At 37.3% G+C, this 24,336-nt stretch overlaps 1 protein-coding gene across 1 annotated transcript in view; it reads right to left on the bottom strand.

Annotated features, from left to right (window-relative positions):
- Window positions 1-2,600: 2,600 nt before the first annotated feature.
- The window catches only part of LOC140145882 (intraflagellar transport protein 74 homolog), a 74,174-nt gene continuing 52,438 nt past the window's right edge, over window positions 2,601-24,336 (bottom strand). The window contains exons 16-19 of the mRNA XM_072167581.1: window positions 18,513-18,676; window positions 11,664-11,718; window positions 11,225-11,356; window positions 2,601-6,186 (exon numbers count right to left, since the gene is read on the bottom strand). Coding sequence (XP_072023682.1) covers window positions 6,068-6,186; window positions 11,225-11,356; window positions 11,664-11,718; window positions 18,513-18,676 — 470 coding nt within the window. The 3' untranslated portion in view covers window positions 2,601-6,067. The remainder of the gene's footprint in view (window positions 6,187-11,224; window positions 11,357-11,663; window positions 11,719-18,512; window positions 18,677-24,336) is intronic.

Below are 24,336 nucleotides of genomic sequence, written 5' to 3'. Positions count from 1 at the left end.
TTTTCACCTATCAGCTGTAATCCTTTACCCTAGGTACTTCAGAACTAGCCAGCAATGGGCTATTCCATCTTAAATCCACACACCTGTTCAATCAAGCTGGAAATTAAGCCACCACTTATTTAGTTTTATCTGTTGACATTTACTATTTGCTTTTCTCTGTTTACAAGGGGCAGTCTTTAGTGAACGGCTCTTTTCAGAGCCACCACTTATTTACTTTTCTTTGTTGACAAGGGTCATTCTTTGGTGAACGGCTCTTTTCAGAGCCACCGCTTATTTACTTTCCCCTGTTGACAAGGGGCAGTCTTCAGGATATTTTTCTTTCGTGATATTTTTCTCAACAGCAAAATGGTTCTCAACCAAACAGTTAAAACCTTAAGTTATATGCACCATATTAATTTCAATTAATTCAATGTGATAACAGCATACAGCCGAATAGTACACAACTATACACCGACCAGGTTCACATGGATGTGTATTTTGACTGCTGAGGGCGATGTAACCAATCTTTTTGCAGTGCAAAGCTGTTTGATATTTGTCGCTACTACAGACCCACCCAGTAGGGGAACGGGAACATCCAATACCACCCGCAACGAAAATTGCAATTTAAATGCTAAAATGGGCTAAATAAATACAACGTCCAATATCACTGTCGGCAATAAAAATTGCAATAAAAGTGGGCCAAATTGAAATATAGTGTGTCGACGTCCAATATCACCATCGGCAACGAAAAGTGTAATTTTAATGTTAAAATTTACCAAAAATAAAATACGACATCCAATATCACCGCCAACGAAAATTACAATTTGAATGCTAACTTGGGCCAAAATGGACCAAAATTAAAATACAACGTCCCATATCACCGGCATCTAAAAAGCCCGGCTAAAAAGGCATTTTCAATGCTAAAATGAGCCAAAATTAATGATACTCAATTATGTTCAGTTATTTCTGTTGTTTTATTGTACACAACATATACAAATTTATTCACAAATAATATTTACATACTTTATTTTCTTATACTAGTAATCATGACCTGTGCTTTGGGGTATGATAGGGAATGTCTCACTTAGATTTTGGAGTCAGCTTTTCAAGCCACACCAAACTAGGCCTACTATCAAAATGTTCCCTAAAACCGGAACTCGGGTTAGAGAGTAGCTTGTAGCCACATAAATCATGTATATTGCTATCACAATGTACTTTGTCATTCCATTTAAAACACATTCATTTTTGATAAGACATGGTCTGCTACGTGGTCCTCTATAAATCAGGATATGGGCTATTCCAGTTGAAATCCATACACCCACTTAAAAGTAAATAACCTTAATTTCCCACACAGGGGGTGTTGATTTTAAATGGAGTTGCCATTCAGGGAGCCCCATTTGAAATTCACCCTCCCTGTTTGGGAGATTAAGAGCATGTCTTCCATAGGGATGTATGGATTTTAACTGGAACAGCCCTATGTATGTCAGGTTAAACAGGTGGGAATGTGTATGGATCTATAGAATATTGATGATAAAGACACTTATCTGCAAATATTACGGAATACCTTTCAAGAATAGTCCAACATATCTTATCCAGACATAATGGGACCAGGTATATTGACCACATAAGAAATTATGGATAAGTGTATTATGTGTAATATCCCGGGGGCGGGGACTCAAGTTTGGTTTTGGTAGGTGCAGTGTACCGTGAGCAGGCAAAAAGTTCATTTTGGCATTTGCGAGGGCAGCCAAGCAATTCTGCTAAGGCATGCTAGGGCACCAAGGCAATCATGTGATAAAGAATACATCCAAGTTACACATTTTGAGGGGCAACAAGGCAAAGGCATGGGGCACCTAAGGCAATTGCCTTCAATTATTTTTTCCCTGGCTGTGAGAATTTCATAGTAGAGGACCCATCAATATACCAATTTTTCACCTATCAGCTGTAATCCTTTACCCTAGGTACTTCAGAACTAGCCAGCAATGGGCTATTCCATCTTAAATCCACACACCTGTTCAATCAAGCTGGAAATGTTTGCTAATTTTATGTTTAATTTCAGTTGAAAACTGATCAAATTAAGAAATTTTTAGAGCCACCACTTATTTAGTTTTCTCTGTTGACATAATTTACTATTTACTTTCCCCTGTTGACAAGGGGCAGTTTTCAGTGAACGGCTCTTTTCAGAGCCACCATTTCTTTACGTTCCTCTTTTGACAAGGGGCATTCTTTAGTGAACAGCTCTATTTAGAGTCACCAAAACTTAAAATTAGCAGGTACATGAGGTCTGCTTTTTCTCTAATGACACCGGGCAGTCCTCAGTGAACAGCCCTTTTTAAAGCCATCCATAGCCAAGGGGCACCCTACATGTCTCATTCTTCGGTACTTTGTCCTGCAGAAGTCAGAGCTCCTCCTGACAAAAGCTTGACAGTTCCAAACTTGTCCAGCGGCAAACCCACTAAAAGCAATTGGGCCATCAATGCGAAAATCTTCCACACCTTTTCCACTTGATCAGTGTTGATGAGGACGAAAATATGTGACATGATCTGGTCCATGGAGGTCAAAGGAGGCCAGGGGCGTAGCCAGCTTTCTTGGTCGGGGGGGGCAAAAAAATTTCAGGGCACAGCTGAAAAAAAAATTGCAGTTGCAACATTAAATTTTTTAGAGAAACTGTACATGTCTTGGAGCTTCCAAAAAAGGCTTTATTGGGACGATTTTGAATTTGACACTATTTTTGCCCATGATCGAGACGAAAACTGCTTTATTGTGACAATGTGCGTGAACAGCGTGCAAAAATTTTGTTTTTTACACTATTTTGGCCCATGATCGGGGTGAATTTTGATGGAAAAGGGGCTGCTTGCCCTTTTTCTTTTCCTTTGCACTTTGGTCAGAGGGGCACTTTTTTCCTTCATTTTTTGTCAGGGGGAATCTGCCCCTGCCCCCGCTGGCTACGCTACTGATGGAGACAGTTTTGAAACTTGAGTTACTATAACTACTACCTTATACAAACATTAGGCTATCATATCTGAAAGGTCTAGCATACTTAGTTCTAAAGTTACGAAGTTTGTGACAGCTATTTTCTTATGTATCTTGTTGTTTTTTTACACCATATTTTTGCCTTTATCTCTATTTCCAATTTGCCGCCTTTGGCCTCCATGGACCAGATGGTATCAGATGGATCTGGATTGTTGATTTCAAATGGATAAGCCTAATTCAAATAATCATCTACCAATCATACTCAAGGCAAACATGAAACTTATATTCCCCGTGTACTGAAATACGACCTAAGGCCATTAATACTTCAATTTAGTACTTAAGTATTAATACTTTCATTTGCTTCACTTTCTTGACACATACATATATCAACACTTTTAACAGTCAAACACACACTTACACAAAAATAACATTAAATGTTTTTAAAATGTACCACATGGATTTGCCCAGAATCTTCAACAGGTTTGTTGTCACAAAACACAAGCAGCGATTACTTTTTGTGCCAAAGTTCTTGTTACATCTGACATGTTATTGTTTCTGTGCAATGTCTCTCACTTGACTTTAAAATGGGAATTTTCTCACTGTCTGCATGCCCGGTGGGGTCACTCCCTGGCAGGGGGGACACATAGGACCGTTACCACAAGTACAAATTACCCCCTTTTGCAGTCGATTTCAAGGACAAATCATGAAATTTTACCCCCTTTTTTACTCCAAAACAAGGACAAAATGGTACTCTGAAACACCCCTATTTTTTAGATTCTGAGGACACATTTGCAATTTTGACCCTATTTCAACATTTCAAGGAAGGGATTTTAGGCCTATGAATGTTTTTTTTCAGTAATTAACAAGGGCATCACAGAATTCAAGTAGTACCCCTTGCATATAAATCAGAACCGAGAACAATATTGATCACGGGATGAGTACAAAGTAGGAAACCAAATTTATTCCTGTGATTTTTAAGTCTGGCCACGGGATCAGGAGAAAATAATAAGAACCCCTTTTTCAATTTCGCAGACATTTGTGCAATAAAACACCCCTATTTTTCCAATTTCACGGACAATTTTGTCCGCGGACATGCCCTAAAAATGACCCCTTTTTCCTTGATTTTGGTAACGATCATGCGGTCAGTATTGCAAGTTGAGTGACCCCACCGGGTCTGCATGGCGGGAACTAGACTTCTTTCCAATGAAAATCTGGCTTGTTTTTGGCAGAGGGCAAGGCTGACAACACTCATTCATGTATTCAACGCGAGTGTCACGCTTTGCGGCAGTTTCTCATGCTCTCACGCTGGTAGTAACATTTCACGCACAGATGTCAACTCTCACACATTGACACGCAAAGGTAGTAAAATAATCTCACAAATTTTTAAAACTTTGTCACTCCCACCTTTGTAGATTCTTGAGTGCCATGACAAAAATGATATAATGGTATGCCCCTTAAACATAGCTCACTCCATGCAATTTCAAACAGTTTTAAGGAGTAGGAGGCAGGAATGATTCAAAAATATTAAAATTTTCAGTACAGAGTGTTCCTAAAAGATTATGCTAATCCACTTCTCCAATTAACAGTACAACAAAAAATTGGAAAAACCCACAGTAAAAATCTTGCAAATGTTCCCCACTCTACAGTAAATGGTTGAAAAGAATGACAATTATTGTTTAATTCAGCAATATCTGGACCACCCTTGTTTCAAACCAGTACAAATTTCTAAAAATAACCGACTTTTTACCCTGTCAGAACGACCAACCAGGCTTATAAATAATCTGCTATTATGAAATAATGCTGTTTCACCACAGAAACAAAACATTCAACTTTGATTGCACTTTAAGCTAATTGTTGCAATTACATTTTGTAATTATGTTCTGTAACAATACAGAAAAGTTTCAATTAAAGCGCTGACATCTGTCTCACTTCTATTGCATCACAAAAGGGCTATTCCAGTTGAAATCCATACACCCCTACCGAAGACATCATCTTAATCTCCCCCACATGGGTGTATATTTCAAATGGTGTCACCCATTCAGGTAAGGCCAAAAAAACCCATTTTTGTTTCCTGTAGCAGGTCAAAAAAGTCAAATGCGAAATGTGGTTTTTTATTTACTTTTAATCCATATCTTCAAATGAAAAAAAACACCTTTTTGCTGCAAATTGGAATGGGAATTTACAGTGGGTCTCTCCGACAAACACAAAAAAACATTTCTTCATATTCAAGATTATTTATGATCCCCTTTCACCCTGCAAATTCAAAAAAGCTATTTTAAACAAATGTGTGATGTTTTCTCCAGTAGTTTTTCAGTACGCTCGTTTGTCATGTGATGTGTAAATGTTTACTCCAGTAGTGTTTCACATTATTTTGTGTGATTTTTCCGGTTTTGTTTTTTTTTTCTTTGTAAGTGAAAAAAAAAATTTGAATGCCCAAAATAAGCCGTCAAAAACGTAATGCGCACGCTACAGGAAACAAACTTGTTATTTTTTTGGCCTAACGCCAGTTTTTTATTTTGCCGTCTTACTTCTATTCATCACAAATGACGGATTCAGCATTCACACACACTACAGGCTGAAATATCTAAAGGGCACTTTTCCTTTGCAACAGACACAGCGGCACATTGGGCTATTCCAGTTGGAATCCATACACCCCCCCCCCCCCATGAAAGACATGACCTTAATCTCCCACACAGGGAGTGTGAATTTTAGATGGGGTTACCTGAATGATTGACTCCATTTGAAATCTACAACACCTGTGTGGGAGATTAAGGTCATATCTTCCATAGGGGTGTATGGATTTCAAACAGAATATAGCCCCATTTCTGCAGCATTTTCCGTTGCGGCAATTTTTCCACAGAATTTGCTGCTACAGCAAAAAGCAACAAAAAATCTGCAGTGACAAACGTTGACAGGAACGAAGTTTATAATTTGAGTGGAAAACCAAAAATTGCAACATGGAACCAAAAATGTGACATCTGTCGAAGAGGAAAAACCATGAAAAAAACCCAGTCAAACGGTATACTGGCCTTTGTATTTGGAAACAAAAATTATTCTATTGCAAATTTCTAATAAATAAATAATCCATTTCGCCTCACTGTCATCCTCCTTATCGTCAACGTTGGATACCCTTGGCCAAGGCATCTTGGATGAGCTTGTTGTATTCGTCCAGTTGCGACTTCACTGTGGCCACTAGGGGGCGATAGTCACTCTCCATACTCTTGGTTGCTATGACTGATAAAGGTTAAAGGTTAAGGAATTTACACAACATATATATATAATTTAAGTTACTGTTAAGTAGTAATATTGTGCAAGTTTATTACGAGATGCATTATCTTAGGCCAGACCAAACGGGGAAACACAGGCAGAGAAAAGTTTGTGATGAATGAAGATATTTGTAAAGTGACCTCATATCAAATGATCTACATGATCTTTGACGTCACATATCTGTTGACCTCACCAGGGAGGAAGAGGGGGCACTCCATATATCTTCCACTTTGTGTTAAGTGCCACCATCATGACCCCCCCTTTCAAGCTCTTTTTCTGTTCCAAAGACCCCCATCAATTTCTTTTTTCCTTCACTATCGACCCATGTTGCACTAGATAGAAAATCAGTAAAGAAAATTGAAATGGAAGAAATGCATTATGGGAAGTGTAAGGGGATGGGTTAGTGTAGTGGTCTTCTCACTTGCTTCTCACCATTGAGGCTAGGGTTCAATTCCATTCCCCACATTGCCATGTATATGACATCGGTTGCCAATCCATGCTCGTCCTCACATGTTTTTCTCTGGGTGCTCCGATTTTCCTCCTGCTTCTAAAACCGGATCTTTTCCCATATCCCTGTCCCGTTCATAGTCGGTCGGCATCCCTTTAATTTAGAAGCATTTGAGCACTATTGGGCTTTGCCTGGCTTTGGCCGAATGTTATAAAAATATACCTTCTCTGGGGACATCAATTTGCTTACAAACAGTAATGTACATTAGATAATATCATAACATTTCCTGTGTGTAGGTATGTTAAAATGCAAGAGGTGAATGCCCCCTTTCCAAACAATTCCTTAATATAGTGTAATAGATAGATACACAATAGTGTAATGGTACACATAGAGGAAAGAAAGTAACAGCAGTATTTGCATAAATTTCAGACTGATACACTATCTATGTGCTTGGGAACAAACCAAGGTTGCTGGTTGACATGTTATTTTTAGCTGCCCCATGTTTTTTACCAACTATTTGTGAGTATGCATACAGCTCCTCAAGGTTACTTGTTTTAAATGAGTATTGCATTATATTTAGCATTCTCAGTTTAGGGCACAGCAGACAATCCAAAAGATAGAAAATTGTTATGTAATAATGTTATTATGAAACACTTGTGAGTACAAGGGTTGAGCGTCTCAAACAAAGACCTCGATTTGTATACAATTTTAAAGCAGCTAATTTTAATGATATACGTTGTGAGCTGCAAAACACTGATTTTAGTCAAGTATATTGTGCAATAGATGTTAATTCATCATGGAATTTATTTTCAGAAATATTCACCAAGGTTTTAGACGATTACATACCAAAAATTAAGATCAAAGACTCTTCGCCCCAGCGTGGATTGGCCAGAAGTTAGGCATCTCCAAAACAAAAAGGAAACTGCGTGGAGGCGTGCTAAAAAATCAAATCTCTCTAGCCACTGGGCCAATTTTCGGAAGTTAAGTAATCGTTTGAAAAATTTGCTCTCTGCCAAGTTTAATGAGTATATTGATAGTCTTGGTGAAAGTGTTGTTGATAACACCAAGAGATTCTGGTCATTTTTTAGATCAAAAACAAAATCCAAATCTCTTCCAAAAGTTATCAGCTGGGATAACATCACAGCTACAACAGCTAGAGAAAAAGCTTCTCTTTTAACAACTATTTTTATTCTGTTTTTACTCAGCCAACTTCCAACACACAGTTGCCAAAGATACATGGGTTTCAACATCCTTCACTGGGTAATATTCAGATCAACGAATGTGATGTCCTCAAGATCTTGTGCAATTTAAATGTTTCCAAAGCTATTGGTCCTGATGGGATATCTCCCAGGGTCTTGAAAGAATGCGCTCATGAAATTGTTTTTCCTTTGTGCCACATTTTTGACTTATCTTTGAGTTCTGGTATTATGCCTGAGACCTGGTTAAAAGCCAATGTTGTTCCTGTTTTTAAAAAGTCTGACAGGCAACGTGCTGAAAATTATAGACCTGTGTCACTATTGTGTATATGTGGTAAAGTGATGGAGAGAGCTATTTTTGTTCTTGTGTTCCCCGCAATTAAAGACCAATTATACCATCTGCAACATGGTTTATCAAAGGTCGCTCCACTGTGACACAGCTTTTATCCGCTTTTTCATGAAGTCAGTTCTACTCTGGACAACGCTGGGCAAGTTGATATGATCGATCTTGATTTCTCGAAAGCTTTTGACAGTGGTTGTCATAGCTTGTTGCTTCACAAATTGCAATCTTTTTGGCTTTCATTCTGACCTCCTCAATTGGTTTCAAGCGCTTATTTAACAGGGAGGAGGCAGAGGGTTGTTATTGATGGGGTAAATTCGACTGGCTTCCAGTTGTTTCAGGGTACCCAAGGTTCAATATTGGGGCCTATGCTTTTTTCTTTTTGTACATAAATGACATGCCCAGTGTTGCCCAGAATTCTTCTTTAGCTTTGTTTGCAGATGACTCTAAATGTTATAAAAACATCTCTGATGTCTCTGATTGTCACATGCTCCAAAGTGATATTGATGCATTATTTAATTGGAGCAAAACTTGGGATCTCCATTTTCATCCCTCTAAATGCCAGATCATATCAATCACCAGACGTAGGAATGCAATTCGTCATGATTATAAAATGAATGGTGCCATTCTAGACCGTGTTAGTTCCATTAAAGATCTTGGTCTTGATATTTCCTCGTCTTTCACTTGGGATGATCACATTAACAGGGTTGTTAAAAAGTGTAACAAAAAACTTGGTATGATTAAACGCACCATTGGCTTCAATGCCCCTCGTAATGTATCCAGGACTTTGTACTCAGCCTTGGTTCGTAGTGATTTGGAATATTGCAGTCCCTCTGGAGTGGTACCTCAAAGCGCAACATCCAGAAAGTTGAGGGGTCCAGAGAAGGGCAACTAAATTCATTTTAGATTATCCAGCATGCTGAGTACAAAGAAAGGTTAACAGAGCTAACTCTTCTCCCATTAAGTTTTAGAAGAGAATATGTTGATCTCAATATATTTTTCAAGTGCAATCTGGGATTATATGACATCAATCTAGATGATTATGTAGTTTTTAATGGTATTAACAAAGACCGTCCCACCACCAGATTTTCCTCTGATCCTTTGTTGCTGGTAAATCAGCTTTCTAAAACTGAGTGCCACAAGATGGGCTTTTTTCAGCGTATGGTGCCCATTTGGAACCAGCTCCCTAGTATTATCAGATCTACAAATTCTGTTGCTTCATTTAAGCACCAAGTTTTGGAGTTTTACCAGTCCAAATTTGCTCGCACCTTTGATGCAACTTCTGTTTGCACTTGGACCTCTTTTTGTAATTGTCCAAATTGCAGGCAAATGTAACTTACCTGCATTTCCCCCTCTAATTTATTTTTCCCTTCCCTTCTTTTTGGTTTTGGTGGGGGCGGTCTTAGAGGTGCCTGGCACCTGTTCGCTCCAGCCATTCACTGGACGTTTTAAAACAATTGTTCCTTTCATAATATTGTGTAATTTTTAATGTAACTTATGTGCAATATTATATATTTCTTGTAATTCTGTGCCAGTGATAAAGTGTAATAAATAAATAAATAAATAAATAAAATGTTGGCACACTTTTTGATAGTTCTATAATGGGAAATCAGCAGGAGCTAATTGGAAGGATTAGTGGTTTTGATTTTTATACCTTTTCGTAGAGCAACCAGAAAATACAAACAGGGGTGTGTTTGTAATATACAAAAAATGCGTTTTAATCACACTTAACCTTTTCAAATCGTAAAACACTACATGTGCTTGCTTGCTATCCTAGTTCAGTCATTCCTATACTATTAATGCCAATACTTATGTCAAACATTTACAATACCCTACATCATACGCACTTTCTTTGGTACGCCCATTTCCTTTTTAAAGGAATTTTTATAGGGTATGGTTTGATATGATTCAATAGATAACCCATGAAGAAAGCTTTATTTCCAAAAATATCTGTTGATTTAGACACTGAATATACAAGTTACGCATAATTGCATGTATTACAATATCCATAGGCCCCAGGGGGGTACCCAGTACAAATAACCATATGGGGACGTGCCACAAACATGGGTAGCATTTCCAGCCTTTTGGTATATCAATGACCTCTTTTCGAGGCTAATTTTGGTATATGGTTGGGTTTTTGCAAAATAGCCTGATTTTCCCTCAACATTTTTGATATTTCCCCCAAAAATTGGAGGGAAATTTGTAATTTTGGTGTATCGATAGGTCCAAATTTGTTGAAAAATTGGTATGTATGGGTCCCCTTTCAAATGCTCAGCGGCACACCCCGGGGGAACACCCCTACCCAAACCAAACTTGAGTACCCCCCTCCCTCCCGCATAGGTCATTGTGTTGTCATGTCTTTGTCAAACAACCCACTCTGTAAGAAATGTTATGTACACAAACATTCTAATGAGCTATTCCATTCAAAATCCACAACCCCTTGTGGAAGACATCAGTGCAATCTCAATTTCAGTTGCACTATATGGTCAATCCAGCTGGAAATTGTTCCTTGTATTATGTGATATTCCAGCTGAAAATTTTTGACATTTCTAGAATCCAGTTGGATTTTGCAAAATTTTGCCTAAAATGGACTATTCCATTTTAAATCCACACTAGTGACACTACCCCTGTGAAAGATTTTGGCAATATCTTTTACAGGGGAAAGTGACAGATTCAACCTGAATCTTACACTAAGGAAGGAAAATCTTCGACAGGATTGTGGATTTTAAATGGAATAGCCCAATTAGACAATTTTGTTTGGAATTTCAAAATCTTCCACACCTTTTCCACTTTTTATGGATAAAATAGTTGGACCTGGAATAACTTAAACTGTTGAATTTGTTGGAATTCCAAATTTGTCCGGGGGGGGGGGGGATGGTTTTCAAATGGAAGTCCACTGTAGTCTTAGATTTCTGATGATAGAAAAACTTTTGGGAGTAAATGGGGGAATGAGACTGTGGATCACAAAATACTCCTTTAAAAACACTTTTGAAATCCCACTAACAATAATAGCAAGGATACACTCTTTCATGACAAAGTTGTTCTGCTCATGGTGTTGCCATTTCCGTTCCAAGTTGCCAAGTTGTGCATGCGTCTCATTCTCATTCAGTTGTGCTTTGATGGCTTCGTACTGCATGGAGAGCTCTTGCATGGCTGCGTACAAAATTAATGTAAATGAATAATGTTTATTAATAAATTAGTGAAAGAGAATAACTCATATATTTTAGCAACAAGTAATAAATCAATTCATTCATAAGTGAATAAAAAAAATAATTAGAGAAATAATTACATTAATATTAATCAATCAATGAAATTGAAATAAAATAAATAAATAAACTTATAATAAATAAATTAATTTAAAAAAAGAATAAATTAATCAATAATAAATCAATAAGCAATAAATATTCGAAAACTTGGCAATATTCTGCCAACAAAACTAACAGACTGATACAATCCTTACCTTTCTTGAATGTGTCACGACGTTTTGCCAAGGTCACTTTTTCCTCGTGAAGTTTCTAATGACAAAAAGAGAAGAAAATTAAATCAAAATAAAAATTCTATTTCCAAATATCAGGATACAATTCAAGATTAAATATTAACTAGACTTAGCTGTGGTCTAACCCACGAACACAGCCGTGTTGTGACCCCTTAATGACCTTTGACCCCAAAATTTATGAAACGCCCATAGACATTGGCTAATGTCAATGCATGGGTGCATGTGGCACCACTTTGCTGTTATTTGTGGCAGAAGGGGCATTTTGAAGGTTTTTCTTCTCAGACCGGAAGTGACCCCTTAATGACATTTGACCCCAAGTACAAAAATACCACATATGAATTGGGTAACCCCAATTCATGTGTGAACATACCGTTACTGTCCTACGTTTTTCTTAGCGAATAAATTTTTTGAATGTATTTCGTTTTATACCGGAAGCGACCCCATAGTGACCTTTGACCCCAAATCTGTGAGGACCCCATAGACACTAGGTAATAACAATGCATGTGTGCAAGTGGCGTCACTTTCCTACGTAATTTGTGGGAGAAGAAGCATTTTAAAGGTATTTCGTTTTATACCGGAAGTGGCCCCTTAATGACCTTTGACCCTAAATAAATACCACATATACACAGGGTAACAACAATTTATGTGTGAACATACCGTTACTGTCCTATGTTTTTCTTAGCAAATAAAATTTTTTGAAGGTTTTTCGTTTTATACCGGAAGTGACCCCTTAATGACCTTTGACCCCAAATCTCTGTAGGACCACATAGACACTGGGTAATAACAATGCAAGTGTGCAAGTGGCGTCACTGTCCTACGTAATCTGTGAGAGAAGAAGCATTTTGAGTTGAAATTACGTTTTTGACCCCTGCGTGACCTTTGACCCTACGAGTTTCATATGACATGTAGGGGCATGGTCAATGATGGTTGGGACCAAGTTAGGTCAAAATCGGTGTAAGCATGTAAGTGCTAGAGCAAATGTAGTGGTCGGCAGAAAGAAGAAGAAGAAGAAAGAACCTGTAAGAAAAAAGACACAGCCGTGACTAACGTCACGGCTGTGTAAAGAAAAAGGAGAAAAGAAACTAACAAACCGTAATAAATTGTAATTTCAAATAAATTACAAGCTATACACAGCATTGAACCCCAAAACACTGACATTGTCTATGTCATACATCCAAGATATCCCCAATCCAAGTCGCTAATATCTAAAATTCACTAAAAGACCCACATTTTTGCACCTGTTACCAAAATATAAAAAAGATTTTTATGATCTGTCACCAAAAGACCCATATACTCTCATACATCTTAATGCAACCCATCACAGTAAAATCCCTAAGAAAAGTATGTGATGAAAGAATTTCAATATATTACAAACTTTTCCCATGACTGTATTTTGTTATTTGGCCTTTTCATCTAAAGTCTGAGAGAACAAAAATATGCAGCCCACGTACCAGTCGTTAAGAATTACCATCAGAGTGCTTACAATTATCAACACTTATCTAACACAATGGACTATTCCAGTTGAAATACATACACCCCCTATGGAAGACATGACGTTAATCTTCCACATAGGGAGTGTAGATTTCAAATGGGAGTAATCTATTCAGGTAACCCCATTTGAAATTCACACCCCCTGTGTGGGAGATTTAGGTCATGTTTTCCATATAGGGAGTGTATGGAATTTAAATGGAATAGCCAAAATGAGGCAATTTACACAAGGGAGGGCATCTTCTAAATTAATATACCTCAACAGTATTATTATCTGTTCCAATTCCAGTGACACTGGAACTGGACCATACTCATTTTTACACAGCCGTGGACGTTAGTCACGGCTGTGTCTTTTTCTCTTACAGGTTCTTTCTTCTTTCTTTCTTCTTCTTCTTCTTTCTGCCGACCACTACATTTGCTCTAGCACTTACATGCTTGCACCGATTTTGACCTAACTTGGTCACAACCATCATTGACCATGCCCCTACATGTCACATGAAACTCGTGGGGTCAAAGGTCAAACAGGGGTCATAGGGGTCAAAAACGTGATTTCAACTCAAAATGCTTCTTCTCTCACAGATTACTTAGGAGAGTGACACCACTTGCACACATGCATTGTTATTAGCCAGTGTCTATGGGGTCCTCACAGATTTGGGGTCAAAGGTCATTAAGGGGTCACTTCGTATAAAACGAAAAACCTTCAAAAATTTTTATTTGCTAAGAAAAACATAGGACAGTAACGGTATGTTCACAAATAAATTGTAGTTACTCTGTGCATTTGTGGTATTTTTTCATTTAGGGTCAAAGGTCATTAAGGGGCTACTTCCGGTATAAAACCAAATTCCTTTAAAATGCTTCTTCTTCCACAAATTACGTATGACAGTGACGCCACTTGCACACATGCATTGTTATTACCCAGTGTCTATGGGGTCCTCACAAATTTGGAATCAAAGGTCATTAAGGGTCACTTCGGTATAAAACGAAAAACCTTCAAAAATTTTTATTTGCTAAGAAAAACATTGGAGGGTGATGGTATATTCACACGTGAATTGTGTTTACCTATTGTACATGTGGTATTTTTTCATTTGGGGTCAAAGGTCATTAAGGGGTCACTTCCGGTCTGAGACGAAAAACCTTCAAAATGCCCCTTTCTGCCACAAATAACATAGCAAAGTGGTGCCACTTGCACCCATACATTGACATTAGCCAATGTCTATGGGCATTTTATATATTTTGAGGTCAAAGGTCATTAAGGCGTCAAAACACGGCTGTGTTCGTGGTCTTAGACCACAGCTAAGTCTAGTTTAACTTTTTCACTGAAAATTTGCTACTAATAAATGCTCCGATTTGGAAACATTGCATGCCCCAGGGCATTTTTTACAGACAATAGGATATGTAAGCAGATACCGCATTGCACAGTGCAGAAGCAACACTCTAAAATGCATGTTGATGCAACGATTCAGGCATGCATATTTGTTATGCCTTGCATGAGATGCATTTTACCAAATACACTTGTTTTAAAATAAGGCCACACTCATGGTGTTACTGGGTGATATTTACACTAGCTATAGACAGTCCTAAAGTGTGTTATACAATATGAAAGTTCACTCTGATATGGATTTTGGATGTCACACATTCATTGCATGACATGCAATTACCCAAATGTGATTGTTACTGGGTGAAATTTGCACTTAGATATATATAAAGACAGTCCCAAAGCATATGTTATGAAATTTCACTTTGATAAATTATAGATTTCGGCAGTCATGCATTTGTTACTTCTTGTATGATATACATTTAACCAATAGCTTGTTTTCAAATACGACAACACTCTATTGTTGGGGATATTTGTACTAGATGCAGACAGTCCAAATGTGTGCTATATGCAAGTTAACTTTGACATGGATTTCAGCAGTACTGCATTGATGTGGATTACATGTCTCGTGTGGATTACCCCTATGCTCTTTGCTTGCTAGCTTTGCAATGAAACTGGATGTAGTTGTACCTCTAGAAATTTTAATAATTAATTTTAGGATTGGTTAACAAGTAGAATGACATATAGCATAATGTCAAAAAATAATCTGGCTGGCTGGCTGGCTTTATGGCATGCATATCTAGGTCTGTGTGTTTTGCAACCATGATATCTGTGCTTGATATTGTTAAATTGGGCTATTCCAGTTGAAATCCACACTACCCCTGTGGGTGATTTGGCTAAAGTCTTCCACAGAGGGAGTATTAGTTTTGAATAGAATAAACAATTGGAGAACTTCCATTTGGAAGACAAAAGTAAAGCCATAATACAGGGGGAGTATGAGTTTCAAAATGATTAACCCTGACCAATTACAGAACCTGGTGAAAAATTATGTTTATTTATATAATTGCTGTCGATCATGCCACTGTTTTTCCCTGACCAATTTCATTTGAAAAACATAGTCCCCCCTGTGGAACATATTTCCAAAATCTTCCACAGGGGTAATGTGGATTTCAACTGGAATAACCCATTGGTATTGACACGTGCATCAACAAAATTGATCTCAAACTCAGAAACACTGACTGACTCACTGCATGATTGATTCACATTACAATCAATTTAAAAATGTTTTTATTTAAATCTTTTGTTGAAAAAACCACATGACCCATTCCATGTCAACTCCAGGGATGTGCACCGCAGCACCTCTTCAATTTTTTTCTTTTTCTGTGTGGTGGTAGATATTGATGAGAAAGTACAATCCCGAAAATTTGAGCTTCATACTCCATTTCGTTTTCCCGTGGCATCAAAAAACCACATGAAAAGTAAACCTCCAATGTTTCTTTCCTTACTTTTCTTTCCATTTTTTTTTCTTTTTCTTTTTCCGTTTCTTTACCAGCCTCTTCATTTTCTCTCTTTCTTTCTCATTCTTTCTATTCATTGGTTTAATTTTCTATGTTTCTCTTTGCTTCTCAAGACCACTATCTTCAAAGACAATAAGCCCAATCGCCATTGCGACTTCTGGTTTTTGAGAGCACTTTTGGGACACTTTGACCTCTGACATATTGGGGAAATTGCTCTAATTATTATTTATTTATTTATTATTGTCATAATGTTATCATTCAAAATATTTAAATAATTAATTTATATACTAAATATATTTTTTGGATTTGTTTTTATTCTACTAAAAATTTTTAAAATTATAATTTGTATGCACAAAAACCAATTTTTCTGAATTTTCGCAATAGGTCAAAGGACAAAGTGTCCTAAAAATGCAAAAACTGTCCCACAATGCATTGCAAACTTCTAATGCCGATTTGGCTTATTATGCATCTAACCAGATAAGATATCTTACTCTTCCCAGAATCCTTTGCAACATGACACATCACCTCATTACATCAAATGACAGTCCTATTACTTTGTAGGTTCCCTTTATTTTCATGTTGAGAATAGACTGGCTAAGCATGGGTCAATAGTCAAGAAATCAACATATTTTGTAAGATCAAGATGCGCTCTGTTCATTAATACAGAAATTTGAAATGGAAGAAATGCATTGTGGGAAGTGTAACATATCTTCCCTGACACCCAACCATCGATTGCCTCAGTAAGCAAATTGGGCTATTCCAGTTGAAATCCATACACCCACTATGGAGGACATGACAGTAATCTCACACACAGGGAGTGTAGATTTCAAATGGAGTCATTCATTCAGGTAACCCCATATTTGAAATCCACACTCCCTGCATGGAAGATTAACATGTCTATCATAGGGGGTGTATGGATTTCAACTGTAATGGCCCATCATGTGTGAAAATCAGCTACTGTTTCAAACTGGTGGGGACAAGTTTCACACTCAATAGTGATGAGCCATGTCATCTATGTTTATCTGGTAATATTATAGCTGCAACGAGCCTGCCAGTTGAAAAGAAATGCTCTCTGTTTGATGGACGATATCTACTCCTGCTTCCAGGAAAATGGAGCACTACATTTTTTTGGATCAAAAAATATTATCCTGTTTTGCCAAATAAAACATATAAACTAAATGGCAATAATTTGAGGGTAAATTGGGTTAAAAACATACAATTTTGGATGTTTTCTTACAATTACAGTCACAAACAAAATTCAAAGAGTATATTGGCTATTCATAACCTCATTAATAAACGCGATGCGTGCGATCCAATCAAATTTTATTATTTGTGAAAACGCGAACGCAAATCGAGGTCATTAATATCTCACAATTGACCGCAAAATGCGTAATTGTTCCAATGTCGCACACAATTGACTTCTCCGTGCGCCGTATCGTGCGTCCAACGAATTGCGCGCGAGCTGGCTGCCGGATTTGGATTGCGCGCTACCATATTTGCACAGATTCTGATACGCACTTTTGTTATTGGTCGTTTTTGTTTTAGCATGATCGATTTTGGGAAAGGGAAGATGTAAAAATTGTTTATTTTACAAACTTTTGAGGAAAATTTTGTTATTTTGTAAAGTTAAAAGATCAAAGTGACGGTTATGAATGAGGTTAATAACTTTGCATCGGTTATATGTCGGGCATTGTGAAAAATCTAAACATTTTGCTTTGGACCTCGGAATATCCTCGCCCTCGGGATATTCCTCGGTTCCAAAGGCAAAATGTTTAGATTTTTCACAATGCCTCCAAATAACCGATGCAGTTATTAACCTCTAATTGGTTTGCTACAAGTACAAGTCTTTGAGGTTGATTGTTATGGTAAAAGAAAAGCACCCTAAAAACACATGTTTTTGGCCATTATTTCCACAGATTGGCCAAATAATATTGATGTTTACTTTGCCATTAGTTCTAACTTAAGGATTAGGGTTTACCTGTGTTTTATTTGGGAAAACAGGTTATGTTAATCCAAAAAACTGTATTTTATTGGAATTGGGGGTACAGCCAGTAATTGTTCTTCACACATATATAGTTGAACCACAATGATATAGGGCTGCAAATTCTTCTAAACCATGTTGCGAGAAACAAAAATTAATCCTCCTACATTGTAAAATCATGCCTATTCCACACTAGTTTTGAATCAATTGTGATATGTGACAAAAACTGTAATAAATACTAATGCTATGGTTCTTGATCAAATTATCTATTGGTAAAAAAAAAAATCTCATACTTTGAAGATAAAATATGAGGTACACCTTGATATAATAACAAACAGAGAATAAATATCACATACTTAAATTTTGCAAGGAAACTTTAAAGTGTGAAATATTCTAGGCAGAAAAATGGACCAACTTCTTACCTGTAAGAGGCCCGTTTTATTTTTCAGCCACTCACATACACACATAGAGTGTAACACTAACACAAAATGCAACTAATACATAAAACCTACTCTTTTCTTGTCCTCTGCCATTTCTTTTAGTTTATTCAGGTTGTTGTATATTTCTAGCTCTTTCTCCATTTGGGCTATGTGCTCCTTAAGTTTCTCCAGTTCACTGTTGATTTTACTCTCGAGTTGTTCTACCTTCTGAAGATCCATTTGTAGACGAGTACTCTCTGCAAAAGAAGACAGGCAAACAGTACTGGTAAGGATTTATATCTTTTTCCCGGAGAGCCGTCGATGAAAAACAAATATCCAAGGGATGTAGTCGAGATTAATGTCTTCTCAATGGCAGCAAAAAGGTGCAATGTAAAAGCAACTGTTTCTTTTTGCAGTGCTTCAAAAAAGCAAACACGATCATTATTTTTTCTGGGTGAAGTACAATTAATGATGGAAACTAAATATCAACTGGTTTATGTGGATTTGTTCCTCCCGATAATAATATAATATATATGTGTCACCATCTGATCCAACCAGGTTACGGCTAAAAAAAAGGAAACGTTTTTTCTCTCAAACTTAGCTGTTCACATAAGATTTTGGAAATATCTTCCACAGCGGGTGTATGAAATTCAATCAGAAATAGTGATTGCATATATACGAGGGGTATCCAAAAGTTTTTGACATCACCCAGAAGGAAAAGAGCTATATTGATGAAATTTTGTCAGTGTAATCACCGGTCCTTATGTACATTATGGTCCAAAAATGGTCTCATAAGTATGTTTAATTTTTTACAGGTGGCGTTATGATGGGCAGTAGGCGCATAACCTTTTCATGATAAGATCCTCCACTTTCTTGAGTTTCTTCACTGTGGCCGCATCATCCGTAAATGATTGACGCCCACTTCTTGGCTCATCTGTGAGGGACATGTGGCCAGTTTGGAAATTCCTTTTTCAAAAAGCAACAGTGCCATATGATGGGCAATCATCACCATAGATAGCTTTCATTTCATCATAGATTTTCTGAGCATTGTAGGCCTAACCTTCCAAATGCAGGAACTTAATTACGCTGCGTGCCTCAATTTTCACCATCTTGCAGGTTATGCGCCTACTGCTCATCTAGCGCTACCTGTGAAGAAAGTAAACATACTTAGGAGACCATTTTTGGATCATAATGTACATAAGGACCAGTGATTACACTGACAAAATTTCATCAATATAGCTCTTTTCATTCTGGGTGATGTCAAAAACTTTTGGATACCCCCTCGTAATAGTCTCTCTGAACAAGTTAAGGCGAGAAAAAATGTGTGAAATAAAATGTTTAAAAATTAAATTCTTTCATAGTATATTGTGGGTGTATGAAAGTCAAATTCTTTTGTTGGATATTGATTAGGAAACACTTCAACTGTTCATATCTTTGGAATTATATGTTCCATTTCAATGGTGGTTTTCTGATTTTGGAAATATCTACTACAGAGGGAGTATGAATTTCAAATGGGGTTTTCTGATTTTAGAAATATCTACCACAGAGGGAGTATGAATTTCAAATGGGGTTTTCTGATTTTGGAAATATCTACCACAGAGGGAGTATGAATTTCAAATGGGGGTTTCTGATTTTGGAAATATCTACCACAGAGGGAGTATGAATTTCAAATGGAATGAACACATTATAGCAACTCCATTCAAAACTCACCCTCCATCAGTTGAAGATTCAGGTTGAATCTTTCTCAGAGGGTGTATGAAATTCAAATGGAGCTGCAATGTGTTCAATCCATTTGACATTCATACACCCTCTGTGGAAGATCTTCCACAGGGGGAGTGTGGATTTCCAATGGAATAGCCCAATGACCATTACTATCAAGTTGATTTCACTATCCTTTTGTAAAGGCGTCTATTTTTACTTGAATCAAATTTAGCACCAAACAGATACAGACAGACAGACAGAAATAGTGATTGCATATAACAGTCTCTCTGAACAGGTTCAGGCCAGACAAAAATGTGTAAAATAAATGATTAAAAATTCAATTCTTTCATAGTATATTCCCACTATCATTTTATGTCAAATTAATAAATGTGACTCGGCATCAAGTCCATTTGATACTATATAGCGCCAGTGTCTCTCACTGTACAATACAATATAAGGTAGGCCCACCTGTTTTGTAAAAAGGCTAATCATAGCCAAGAGTCACTGAATATAAAATATGAAATACTGAGCTAGGCACTCTACATGCATGCACATGTGATGCTAAATACGGATCAATACAGAACTTCCCAAATCAAGACCAAGTCTAATCATAGCATAGGCTAATTGTAGCCAATAGTTACAGGGCATTATTCATGTATAAGTGGCGCTAAAATACCGGCACATTCCCTTGCTTTTTTTTATCAAGTTGGGTTGTGTGCCGGTCGGGATTTGTGTTTATTTGTTGGGTTGGTAAACTGTTCTTTCTTTCTTGCTAAAATACCCAGCAATAGAGAGCAACACCCCAGATAAGACCAATTGTAATAGCCAAGGCTAATTGTAGCCAATAATTACCAAATATAAAATACTGAGGCATGCTACATGCATATGTGACACTATTATGCATTAATAAAGAACTTCCTAAATCAAGACCAAGGCTAATCGACTAGTAATCATAGCCAATAAATACTGAATATAAAATAGTAGGGCACTCTACAAGGTACAAAATATTATTATAGTATTATTTTATATTTTAATACTCTGTGTGCTTGCCACACAGGCTTCAACTTAAAAAGTCCAAGGTTTGAGACATTTTTTTTCTTCAAAATATGAAGAGCTATCTTAAAACCACTGAGGCTTGTTTGTACTTATTTTAATGCAGTTTTCATGCAGATTCCAAATGTGACACGATCTGGTCCATGGGGGCCAAAGGAGGCATTTTTGAAAACTGAGTTACTGTAATTATTGCATTATACATGCAACAGGCTATCATTTACTGAAAACACCAAATGTCTAGCATACTTGGTTCTAAAGTTATGAAGTTTCTTGATGTCTATTTTCTTTTGTATTTTATTGGTTTTTACTCCATATTTCTGTTTCGGTGATGACACAGCTGCTGCCGTCTATGGCACACCGACACCGCCTGGCTAATAATTATTTGGTGCAGAAGGGACACTAAAATGAATACACGGGATCGATACACGTGAATTAATTGCTATGCACGATTTTGATATCAGACGAAAATCTTCTGATACCGGGTTAGAAAATGATGAATATCTCCCGTCATGATTTTTTCTCAAGAAACCAGATTTGGTCTCATAAACTTGGAAATACGTGTTGAACAGATATGATAGTCGCTAGAATGCGCTTTGAAAATTGGCCGTGCGCTTTGAACTCAAAATTTGACCATTTTATATTGCGTTGGTCCTGTTATGGACTACAGCGTGCAGCGTGTAGTACAGCTGCACTCACTGTAGGCAGTATAAAAGTCGATGACCATTGACCTCAATGGGTATACAAGCTTAATCACGCACAACCAAGATCGATTACCCGGCTATTGTGAGTAGCCTTAGTTATGTCCCTCGACTAATTATTAGTTTAAAAGAGCTTTAAAGGTTTGAACCAAATGGCTAATCGTGGCTGTGGATTTAACCTACCATGGCGATTCCTGCCATGAAGATATAGGGTCGAAGACACTGTGTATGGCGTGATAGACGGCATGCAGAAACCAGCGAAATACAGCTTTTACAAGCTAAATCACAGCCACTGACTAAGAATGCAGATTCGTTCTCACATTGCTTCAGTGCCTAGCTGCTGATAGCCTTGATCCAAGTACACAGTTATGAATGTCCTCTGTGCAATGATATATTGACATGCATCTGCAGTACCCTATGGGTATAATCAATCATCCAATTTGGGGTTACTTTAGTGTTATAGCCTTGATCCAGTCCACATGTCCTCTATACAATGACATATTGACACACATCTGAAAGGTACCCTTTGGGTATTATCTATGATCCAATTTGGTGTTACTTTGGGGCTGCTATAGCCTTGATCCAAGTACACAGTCCATTTGTCCTCTGTACAATGACATATTGACACACATCTGAGCAGTGCCCTCTGGGTATTGACAACAATCTTATTTGAGGTCACTTTTATTCACAGGTGCAAAAACATCAATTTATTGGATTGGGCTGTGCTTTTGGGTATACAAGATCAATGTGTAGAAGGAAATTACGTTTTATGTTATGGCTGAATGCAAATAGCAGGTGTTATACAAAGTTGTGAAAGGTAAATGGAACCAGAGTGATGCTCCCAGACCAAGAGGGAATACCTTATTGATTTATGAGCACATTTTAAGGTCAAATATGAGTCAGATTTCCAAAAATGCACTTGGTTGAACTAAGATGCATATGTGACCATCGGCAACAAGCTTGGTGTAAAGTTGTAATTTTGAATATCTTTGATTATTAAACAGTTGAAATCTGAATAAAACAAGCTTTAAAATAATATATCACTTGTCATATCTAGGAAATAAGTGCTCAAAAATCAATTTTACTCTCAAAATTCCTTTGACTTCTGTTAATTTCTGTTCTGCTTATTGGGCTATTCCATTTAAAATCCACACTACCCATGTGGAAGATTTTGGAAATATCTTCCACAGAGGGAGTATGAATTTCAAATGATATGAACACATTAGGAGCTCCATTTGCATTCCATACACCCTCTGAGAAAGATTCAACCTGAATCTTCCACAGAGGGAGAGGGAGTTTCAAATGCAGCTGTTATTGTGTTTATTATTTACTTTATTATTCTATTTGAAATTCATACTCCCACTGCTGAAGATATTTCCAAAATCTTCCACAGGGGGAGTGTGGATTATTAATGGAATAGCCCATTGTTTCAATTCTCTGAATAATCACTGGTGACTTTACACTTTGTTTGTGGTGGATGGTCACATATATACTTTTAAGTACAAGACTAAGTTCATTAAAGTGTTAAGTGAAATAAGTCTGTGATGCATATATTTCATCTATAATTTAAACTGTTAGAGCAACTCAAAACTTGCAACTGGGGTCTCCCCGTCAATCCGAACCACCGTCAGTCCAAATTTTTAGGTGTTAGGGTTAGGTTTAGGGTTAGCGTTAGGGTTAGGACCCCTAACCCTAAAAATTCTGACTGACGGTAGTTCAGACTGACAGTGTTTCGGACTGACGGAGTGTACCCTATGAAATGTTTGGGTGATGGGCCTCAATGTGAGGTAGAAAACATCACATATTACAACGGAACCATCTACCTTTAAATGTTACACAACAAGACAAACAAGTTGATTTTGATTTACACTTTTGATCCAAACACAAGGAATTAATTCCTACCTCGGAATTTTAGATGGTACTCCATCTTTCATCAGCGAGTGAGTGACTGTATCAGGTTGTGATTTTCTTGACCTTTGACCTGATAACAGACTCGTAGACTCCTGAAAGCTTGAACCGGCCCCCGTCTTTGTTGAGTCTGTTATCAGGTCAAAGGTCAAGAAAATCACGACCTGATACAGTCACTCACTCGCTGATGAAAGATGGAGTACCATCTGAAAATTCCGAGGTAGGAATTAATTCCTTGTGTTTGGATCAAAAGTGTAAATCAAAATCATGATTTATACCAACACAGATGAACTTTCATGAAAGACAAACAAGTTACTGAGAACCAAATGAAAATATCTGAAGGAGAATTTGGTGATGGGCTTCAATGCAAGGTATAAAACACCACATATTACAATCAGACCATCTACCTTTAAATGTTACACAACAAGACAAACAAGTTACTGAGAACCAAATGAAAATATCTGAGGGAGAATTTGTCCAAACTAATTGGTCTGTATGCGACTGCATCTGCCATCTGAACAGACAAATAGAGAGTTATAATGGTCAATTGTCTTCAG

Source organism: Amphiura filiformis, chromosome 2 (assembly GCF_039555335.1).
Source record: "Amphiura filiformis chromosome 2, Afil_fr2py, whole genome shotgun sequence".
Taxonomy (NCBI): Eukaryota; Metazoa; Echinodermata; class Ophiuroidea; order Amphilepidida; family Amphiuridae; genus Amphiura; species Amphiura filiformis.
Note: the sequence above shows the minus strand (reverse complement) of the source record. Positions and strands in the feature narration are given on the sequence as shown.